This window comes from Scylla paramamosain, chromosome 15 (assembly GCF_035594125.1).
Source record: "Scylla paramamosain isolate STU-SP2022 chromosome 15, ASM3559412v1, whole genome shotgun sequence".
Lineage (NCBI taxonomy): Eukaryota > Metazoa > Arthropoda > Malacostraca > Decapoda > Portunidae > Scylla > Scylla paramamosain.
The window spans coordinates 21,541,012-21,552,135 of NC_087165.1; the positions used below are offsets into that span (position 1 = coordinate 21,541,012).

Here is an 11,124-nt window from a genome sequence, read left to right on the forward strand (position 1 = left end):
TCTCTCTCTCTCTCTCTCTCTCTCTCTCTCACACACACACACACACACGCATTCCAAACCACCTAACAACCACAATAACTACAACCTGCATCATTGTTATGCTTCCTTCAACTCCCTACACGCACACATACACACAGACACACACACACACACACACACACACACCACTTCCTCCCCTGCATCCTCTCTATCCCACACACTCCTATGGACTTTATTCTGAACCACTTCGTCTTATCTCTTACGTTTACCAAGCTCTAGGAGAAGTAATATTCGGCTTCAAGAGTTTTCAAGAGTCCTTTCATGATTCTATTGATAGTTTTAACAACGATTCTGCCTCATCAGCAGGAAATACCCAACCAATCATCACTATGGCCCCTTGGAATAGTCCCGATATGAGAGAGAGAGAGAGAGAGAGAGAGAGTGTTTTAAGAATGTGTATACATAGACCACGCGCCGATTGAGTGAAGTAATAACATTGATTTCTTTCGTAGCCTCATACACTGTATCGACTCAAAATAACAGCTTGAGGACATCTTGAGGTATTTTACGTAAGAATGACTATTGCTGTTATTACGTTTAGCAGTATTTAATCGTTTTTTTTTTTTTTTTTTTTTTTTTTGTATAAAGAAAGCTACGTTTTACCGAAGAATTTAAATCCCATTGTTTTCTGTTTTTTTTTTCACGATGTATCAGAGCTTCTTCATTTTACTACTACTATTACTACTACTACTACTACTACTACTACGACTATTATTACAACTACTAGGACGTTTCCATTAACCGATTCTACTACAGTCCACGTAGCTACAAACACCAGCAACTGTACTTAAGACACACACAACTTTCCTCGAGCTACAAAGAATTTAGTTCCCTTTGATTTATGTAAATAAAACCTGTATAAACAAAAGCAAACTAATTTCCGGCCTTGATTTCTAACTTCGAACTACTGCTACTACTACTACTATTTCTACTACTACTACCACAACATAAGAACGTAATACCCTATGACTCATGTGAATAAGACCAGTGTAAGCAAAACTTAACTCAATTTTCAGGTCCAACGACAACGACAAACAACAACAACAACAACTACTACTACTACAAATATTGCTACTACCACCTCCACCACTACCACCCAGAATCAGAGGCACGGGCGCTCCGATTCATAACACGCTTCTTTTTTCCACTGAGACATCCAATCAGACAGCGAGGAGCACAGTGCCTCGCTCCGCCAATAGCGCGAGGTCTCCGCCAGCTCTGAGTAGGTCGCCTTCAGCCAATCACAACTGACCTCTGTTCCCCTCCCCTACCCCACCCCCCAAACAAGCCCCGTACAAGGTCACCCCCATTGGTCGATTGAATCTTTCTCTCTTTCTCTCTTTTCTCCCCGCATGCAAGAACACACACACACACACACACACACACAGATGTTGACTGTTTACACTAAGAAGCATAACATACGTACAGTCACGCACAATGTATATATATTAAGGGTAAATGTACGTGTACACACACATACACAGACGGATATTATACAACACTGAAATACACTTAGGACCTTGGAAGAGAGAGAGAGAGAGAGAGAGAGAGAGAGAGAGAGAGAGAGAGAGAAGAGAGAGAGAGAGTGAGAGAGAGAGAGATCGAGAGAGAGAGAGAGAAATAATGTGCTCTCTCTCTCTCTCTCTCTCTCTCTCTCTCTCTCTCTCTCTCTCTCTCTCTTACTCTCTCTCTCTCTTACACACACACACACACACACACACACACACCTGTCACACATACGCGGGAAATCTTAGATGTATCATGTGCCCTGGGTACATCTCAGACGTGCTCCTTGGGCACACTCACACCCCCATGTCCGTCTCTCACACACACACACACACACACACACACAACACACACACACACACACACGTCAATTTGAAGACAAAGAGTGATCAGTACATATGAATATTTTAACAATTTTGTGAGAGGTTATGTGCTCTCTCTCTCTCTCTCTCTCTCTCTCTCTCTCTCTCTCTCTCATCAAATATTAAACACAGACTGTCTTCCGGGGTGCAAGTGACACACAAGAGGGAGGTCTGAATGCTAGCTTACCACACACACACGCGATCCGCAACACACACCACACAACACCCTCGATATCCCACTGGAGAGAGCGCAAGGAGCCGCCGCCGCCACCGCCACCACCACCACCACCACCACAAACACAAACACTGATAGATTAGTTCACTGCAATCTTTGTAACACGAGTGCTTAAACTAATATACAAAAAAGATTACTTACTCATTCATTTCTACAATTTAATGCACAGTGACGTCATAAGAAATAATAATAATAATAATACTGTAATGAGTTAATTGATATAAATATTGGTTAAAAGGAGGAAAACTACCGAATAATTTTTAAAAATATACAAACAACACCGTAATGAACGTGACTCGAAACTCATAATATAGAAAATAATACAGGAGAGAAAAATTGAACTGGAATATTAAAAATAAATCAATTAAATACACTCGAGAAAAAAATAAATAAAACAAAAATAAAAATAATAATAAAAAACAAGAATAAACAAAACAACGAAAGAAAATATTATCCAGCAGAGCTAAAACTTGCCACAACAATACAAAAAATTCAAAGAGCACCCACACACCACCTGAATACTGTATTACCCTTTATTAATCCTACATTGCACCTAAACAGAAGAGCAAAATAAAACACGCGGTGATGTAAACCAGGAATGATGGGGACACGTGACTCAGACTCCACGTGGCGTCAACAAAGGAGGTTCTCACACATGTAAACACACCTCAGGATTAATCATGGGGGGGGGTATCCTCACGCTGTGCATAGGCGTATCGTGAAATCACCGCAGTGCACAGCTATTTTTACGGGGGATGAGAATATCAACATTAAATCACGTGGGAAAAATAAATAGATAAATAAATAAAAACGAAATAAATAAAAACCGTAATGGAAGGGATTAATATTCAAGAAATTTCAGATGCCCTCAAAAAAAAATAAATAAATAGATAATAAAAACGAAATAAATAAAAACCGTAATGGGAGGATTAATATTCAAGAAATTTCATAGATGCCCTAAAAAAAAAAAAAAATTTGTTGGAAGTATACTTTTTTTTTTTCAAGCCATTACATTCGGAATCCTTCAAAGCCGGTTGGAAGCAGCAGTGTTGAACCAATAACGGAGAGACTTTCAAAAACCGGTTGGACGCACCAGTACTAAGAAATCACGCTAAGAATCCTAATAAATAAATAAATAAATAAATAAATAAACCAGTCAACATTTCACAAATCACGTAAGAATTTAACCTTCCAAAACTGACTATTTTTTTGTTTTTTTCTGCTTCCCATACAAAAATATCTAGTTAAGTTTCTAGTTCTAGTAAGTTATTTTTTTCTCTTTCCCTGAGGTTACTCCAACAGAATAATACTTCTAACTAGCATCAAAAGAGCTAACGTCAAAATATCTTTTACCTTGGGGCTGAAAGAAAAACACCACTTCATTAATCTCAAGCCTTTCACTACTGCTACACAAATATTTTCCTATATCCACCAACAACTTTTTAGACACTACATCCTACAGCCTCTTCAATTCTTCTGTACACTAAAAAGACACAAAATCAACTCCTCACAGTCTCTTTCCTCTTTCTACATCAATGCAAACGTAATTTACAATGCTCTCAAGGTTAAGAATTAAAGATCATCGCAGTAAAAGGAATAGAAAATAAACAAAATCAATCCTCTATACTCTCTTTTTCCATCCCTGCATTCCCAAACACCTATTTTACAGTATTCTCATGGTTAACAAAGGAAGACCACAGCGGGGAAAGGGTTAAGACACAGTGACGCACTTTTCGGGGGGAATGGCGCGTCCCCTCAAGGTCCAGCACGGCAGCCACGACCCGGGAGGACACGGTGATCACAGGTGCAGTCGATCAATCACGCGCTAAGGTGGTGGTGGTGGTGGTGGTGACGGTAATGCCAGAGTAAAAATGTCTAGTCTTAAACACACACACTGCTAATGCTACTACTACTACTACTACTACTACTACTACTACTACTACTCTAATATATTCCTACGTTGCCTATTCTTACAATACTTTATATTCCGTGTGTCTCTCCATTCGTGTATCTACTACGTAGTTCCAGAGAGAGAGAGAGAGAGAGAGAGAGAGAGAGAGAGAGAGAGAGAGAGAGAGAGAGTGAGAGAGAGAGAGAGAGAGAGAGAGAGAGAGAGAGAGAGAGAGAGAGAGAGAGAGAGAGAAGCACAGATCATACCAAAGGACAAATCACAAAGTGTAGCAAGTCATGGCGGTCAATTCAATGTCGGTTTACATCGGTGTTGATCTGTGGGACGTGAACATGACCGACACACACACGTCTCGGCCCCAGCAACATATCTGACACAATGGTGCACTGAACACACACACACACACACACACACACACACACACACACACACACACACACACACACACACACACACAACGCGTAGTGTAGTAGTCAGCAAGCTCGGCTCACAACCGAAGGCCCGGGTTGGAGTCCCAGGCGCGGCGAGGTAAATGGGTGAGCCTCTTAATGTGTAGCACCTGTTCACCTAGCAGCAAGTAGGTACGGGATGTAAGCCGAGGGGTTGTGACCTCGCTGTTCCAGTGTGTGATGTGTGTGAGTGGTCTGGGTGACCAGCAGACGACCGTAGGTGAATGACGCGCGCGCGCCGGAAAGTAAACCAATATAATATTAATGACTCAATGATATTCATGTGATGCGTTATCTTTGTGTGTGTGTGTGTGTGTGTGTGTGTGTGTGTGTGTGTGTGTGTGTGTGTGTTTTTGTTTGAGCATTGTGTTTTTGTATTTATTGAGTATATATTTATTAATCTTACTTGTAATCTCTCTCTCTCTCTCTCTCTCTCTCTCTCTCTCTCTCTCTCTCTCTCTCTCTCTCTCTCTCTCTCTCTCTCTCTCTCTCAGCCTGGTGCACTGTGGTGAGTGTGGGTCGCTCTGTCCTGGTCTGGCCTGTCCTGGCGCGGCGTGGCGGCGTGACTGGTGCGGGGTAAGCTGAGTTCTTCACCAAGGTTGTGACACGGAAGTGTGTTGATGTGGTAACAATCCATACCTAAGCTTACCTCACATCACGGTTACTAAGGCCAGTGTGTTTTTAAGTGCTCTGGTCTCTCAACACCTCTATTTACAAAGGCCAGTGATGATTAGTCGTTTTCCTCAGTGATGCTTCATAAAGTGTTAGTAAACATGAAAACATTCTTGAAAATCATTTTCACAACTGTTTGGTGAAGTGAGTGGAGATGAGACGCCGAAGTGTTTGAGAAATGTGATCCTCGGTGTCGTGTGAACGGCAAGGAAGCTGAGTCGTCGTTAATTAGTTACCTGTAAGGTGCATATAATAAGGTAAGGAATAATGACTGTATTCCCCCTGTTTTCCACTTTCACTGATGAGGAACTATTATAAGTTCATCGATAATTTAGTTAGTTTGTGTCTTTTACCATGAATCCTGCTGCCGTGGTGTCTACTCAAGTTTAATCAAATGTTGTGCAGCAAGTTTAGAGCATAACATCAAAAGACGTCACTGACAACCAAAATTCGTGAAAGATTCGGGTAGTTCAAACCTTTCAGTGCCTGCAGTCTTACGTATATTTGTTCAGTAAATCATCAAGGTTCTCATAATTGAAGTAACAAGCGGCATACTGTCACTGGCTGCAGAGGGAGAATACTTCAGTGGCACGGTGAAACTGCGCAGTATTCTAGCATATGAAAAAAAAAAAAAAAAAAAAAAGCGGGGGAAAAAAATAAAAATAAAATAAGCACTTCCGCGTGAGGTAGTCGGCAGACCTGGCAGAGTTTGCAGGTCTTCTCCAAGGGTTTCCAGCCCCACAGTTGGTAACTCTTGAATTAGAGCGACTTCAGATCAGGAACAGATTAAAAAACAGATTAAGGGCAGACCGCCCACTAATGGACTGCGTGGCCTGTCTGGTAGGTCACCGTGGCCTTCTTCGTGGCATTATTCTCTTTCATGTATTTTTCAGACCTATCATATTAAGACTGACAACTCACCAACTATATATTTTTGAGGGCGTGTGTCAGATTACGTCAGATTAGGTTAAGTTACCTAATCTTATTTAACCCTATTAATTCCTACCTAGCATAATTATACTAAAATCATCCCTTTGAGTAATTTTTGGGGGTGTGAATTGTTAGGTTTGGTTTAGTTTAGCTGATCATTCCTCACGTAACCTACCCTAATCTAGACTATAATAACCTAACATAACTTCACCTACACTAACTTAATCTCAACTAACCTAAACCTTACTTTCCTAATCCCAATAATGCGTAGTTGGAATGGCTGGCTAACCTTCACATCATGTAAACAATAATCCAAAAACACATTATTTAATTCACCTTATAGAACAGAAATTGTGCCTTTTATCATTCACCTGTTGGAGAGAGAGAGAGAGAGAGAGAGAGAGGAGAGAGAGAGAGAGAGAGAGAGAGAGAGAGAGAGAGAGAGAGAGAGAGAGAGAGAGAGAGAGAGAGAGAGGAGAAACTTGTCACTTGTATACTGAAGACTGCGAAAACAAAGCTAATAATGAAGACAGGGAGCGCTAAAGGAGGACACGGATGTAGGAACATAGGCGAGTTCTGGAGGAGGGGCGGTGAGGCCTCAGTCGTCACATGTTGAGAAGTTATGGTGTGGAATACTGAGTGACTGGGAAGACCCGGACCAGTGATGAAACTAAACAGGACACGAATATGAAACAAGGGAGGTACGCGGCTCAGTGCAAAGGCAGGTAGGTAAGTGTGTAAACAGTTGGACAGATAGGCAGAAGGGAGGGCGAGCGGACAGACGGAGGGACGGGCTAACAGACGGACAGGCGCTCCCGCACTCGCACACGCACGCACACACGCAAACCATTTATTAATATATTTCATTTACAAAGAATAGGAATTTTTACATGATACAAAATATAAAAAATCTCTCTCTCTCTCTCTCTCTCTCTCTCTCTCTCTCTCTCCACCCAGACGGAAATAAACAAACTAGTAGCCGATAACATCCCAGAAACATATCACACGGTAAATAAACGATGTGATTAAAAGTAATGGAGCTTAAAAATTGCAACTACTACGTGTGCAACATAAACTTTAAAAGTAACCACAATAGCAGGAACAATATCAACAAAACCTGAGAATATTACGAAGTTCAGTCTAATCTCTCAACGCCGGCAACAAAGGATGATTCTTAACACTTGCATACACACAAATAAAAAAAAAATAATGCTGAGGACAATGACAAGTGCTGTTTTTATTAGTGATGAGAACTCCCTCCCTCTCCCTCTCCCTCTCTCTCTCTCGGCGTCCCATCCCCAGCAAGTCTCCTTACTCCTCACTTCCGCAACGGTGAATCGCAACACTGAATTAATTACAAGCGTCTGATGGACACACGGTCACGCTGACATTACGTAGCACTGGATTTTTAAAAGGTGAGTGAAGGTGACGTTATTAAGGTTCACCACCACCACCACCACCACCTCCGTGCTCCGTGAACTTCAGTACGGATGACAACGTTTACATCATATCCGTAGTTACGAAGAAAAAGTTGCAGTAATACGTATAGCTATAGGTATTAAACGCTTGGTGTGTGTGTGTGTGTGTGTGTGTGTGTGTGTGTGTGTGTGTGTGTGTGTGTGTGTGTGTGTGTGTGTGTGTGTGGTGTGTGTGGGGGGGGGGGGGGGGGGGGGGGGTATGATAAATGTTAAATCTGTGTGGGAGGAGTACCTGACATAGATAAACATAGTAAAATGTAAAGAATTTCAAAACAAATTTCAAAACATCACCGTAATAATTTCTACTATTACTACTGCTACAAAAAAATATATATAAATGAATACACTGATACTAAAGAACAAATTAATCATGTATTATTTCGTTCCCCATTCTCCCAACACAAACTCCTGACGAATGGCAAGAATCAGTCATCACACACAGCACCCTGCACAAGGTGTTCCCGCCAAAACTCCCGCTAAGGAATGTCACGGCTGTTGCAGAGAATGGAAGTTCAAAAACACCACCCAACAACACCGCCACATTACCGCTCACACATAAATCTTATCCTTCAGTTATCTACGGTGACTGTACTGCCTTGACTTTCAGTTTAAATTGTTCTCTTTTTATCCCAATCTCTTTTGTACACACTCACACACACACACACACACACAGACACACACACAACTAACTAATCAAACCACCTGCTATGTGCTACTCATAATTTAATTACAGTTATAATAAGTTACAGTTATGAAACTTCTGTTCTATCCTAGCTTTCTTTAGTAAGTTAGAATGTTAGTCACGGCTATTTGTAGTCAATCCTAATGTCGTTATGACGTAACATATGAAAACATTTTATTTTCCTTCCTCTCTCTGGGCCTATGATAGACGTTTCCTGTATCTCTTATCTCTCCACTCTTCTATAATCACACACACACACACACACACACACACACACACACACACACACACACACACAGATGAATGATTCAATGATACCCATACACACTCGAACACACAAAAAAGAATCTTCCATAAATATCATATGAACAAAGAAAATAAAACTAACATACACTCTGGTAATAAACACACAAACCTTTGCTTTTTTCATCTCCATTTTTCAACAATGGCACGTCAACATACAAAGTATAATAAAAATATACAAATGAGAAGAGGACAGCTGCAGTAAATACATATATAAATCAGAGAATAATAACAAAAAACTAAATACAATGTCAAATTCATCCTTCCACTCGATTTGGTACCAGCAATGTATGCCGATGAATGAATAAACATCAATGGCGCATATTACTGCGTCCCTCTCCCCCACCACCACCACTACCCCAGTCTGTTTTGTCATGAATTTCAAGGGCAGCTGAGCATTACTACGACAGTTAAAGTTCAAAGGCCCAGCGCACCCTTGCCTCTCCTTTCCTGAACGCTTCCTACATACACTGGAGTAACTCTCTCTCTCTCTCTCTCTCTCTCTCTCTCTCTCTCTCTCTCTCTCTCTCTCTCTCTCTCTCTCTCAAGCGTGGCGTTTCCTTACCTTTTACCGATATAGTTTGGTTAGTACAGGGTCTTGCCTCTTACTTGACCTATTTAACCTTGCTCTGTCATGGAATCTTACTGTCAAAAATATTACACTATCCTCGAGTACATTTTATTTTTTTTTTTTTTTTAGCGTTTGGCTGTCTAGTCCCACGGTACCTTGACTTTGGAAGGTTCTAGGTAGTATCTTGGCTTCTTTCTACCTGGTCTATTACCCTTTTCATTATTTCCATACGACAATCCTCTCAAATCTCAGAAGAGCTATGGACAATTTTTGATGCAGTTATTGCAGCCAGTATCTCATCTACCGCGACTTTTTTTTTTTTTTTTCGTCTCTTAATGCAGCCTTTCCCTCTAAAATCAAGGGAAGTTAAGTTAATAAGCACGCCTGTCGCAACTGTAATTACTTCCCCCAATGTTTCACTCCACTCTAAAGCATTCCATCCCACCGGCACACAATTATTACGGAGTGTTTATGTTCTTACCCAACTACCCACCCCGCCCTGCCTCTTGCCTGAATTTAAGCGTTTTAAATCCGTAATGCCTCACACACCAAGTTATTGAGCCACTTTGAGAAAATACACGAAGCCTTATTATCAAGGGTATACTTTGACACTTCTTTAAGTACATACGACGCGGGACAGACTGGTATCAATACTCAATAAGAATATTACATCCCATTACATCATTCCTGTCCCCATCCAACACATGCACCAGCTCATATACACCCCAAGACGTGGCCAAATTACAGGTTCTTTGGTTGAACACTTCCCCGACCTACTGCAGCAGCCAGCAGTCCCCGCGCACCACCGCCCGCCGCCTCGCTCACTCATAGCGCGCCGATACTTACCTAGATTCTGGGGCATGTCTGAACTGGAAATAATCCCAAGGCGAGCGGCATCCTTCTTCTCTTCTCTCAGGTCAGGGCACTACTATTCCTCCTGCAGTGAAGATCGAGTAGACGAGGGGAGAGACAGTCCAGGGTAACGCGGGAAGGTCGCAGCGAGCCACACGGGACAGAACTTTACAGTAATACCGCGTCACTGTTCCTTTGCAACATTTGGTGCAGCATGAACAGGGTGGTTTTGCGAGTTGCTGCTGAGAATTTGTATTCCACTTCGTATCACAAGGATGTTATTCACTGACACACACGCACTCACTCACACATACACACACGCATACACACACACCCAAGGCTTGGTTGTGATGCACGGAGAGTCACCGAGTGCGTGGCGAGGGCTGTGGTCACACACTTCTCTCTAAGCCAGCCGCGGCTCAGCTCCCAGAGGTAATCGCGGAACTCAGTAAGGCGAACAGAAATACCGAAGGCCGACTGACGGAGGCCGTACGTCCTATGTACATGGACCACCGTTAACTTATCATCGCTTACGCATGTGAATCTCCAGTCGTGGCTGAGATGCCACATTGCACCGGCTACCCCATCTCACCTCACCTTATCTTACACCTGCTCTGCATTTTTAAATGTCATCAACACCACGCACATCCACTGGCCCGATGTTGTATATAACGTATGCCATTCAAAACGATATGAATATGGCTTAATTGTATAAGGAAAATTATACTAATTTGTGGATAAGGGAGTGCCGGAGTGCCGCATACCACGTGACCTCCCACAGCCAATGGCAGAGCGGGAAGCACCAAGGTTCTCCAGTGGTGCCATGTCTTGGTCCCCTCGCACCCACTAGGTTCTTTTTTTATATATACACACAGCGTCAAGTGCAGGATCATAAACAGTGACCAGTCCACACACGCGAATTCTTTAAATTGCTTCATTAATCCACAAAGAGCCTCATGATGGATGTTTGACGAGGTTAGCAATGAGGGGATGATAAAAGGCCAGAGCGAGGGGAGGGGAGAGAGCTGCACAGGCAGGCGCAAGGATGTGGCACCACTGTCTACCTCCACAGAGTTGCTATTATGGGAAGCTGCCCCAATGTAAACAAACCTAAACTAATATACTTCTTATTCATG

At 42.2% G+C, this 11,124-nt stretch overlaps 1 protein-coding gene across 2 annotated transcripts in view; it reads right to left on the reverse strand.

The window, feature by feature from the left end:
* The window catches only part of LOC135107646 (histone deacetylase 4-like), a 96,075-nt gene extending 85,561 nt beyond the window's left edge, over positions 1–10,514 (reverse strand). For both annotated transcript variants that reach the window (XM_064017733.1, XM_064017731.1), the window contains exon 1: positions 9,983–10,514. In XM_064017733.1, the coding sequence (XP_063873803.1) occupies positions 9,983–9,998 (16 nt within the window). In that variant the 5' untranslated portion in view covers positions 9,999–10,514. The remainder of the gene's footprint in view (positions 1–9,982) is intronic.
* Between the last annotated feature and the right edge of the window lie 610 nt (positions 10,515–11,124).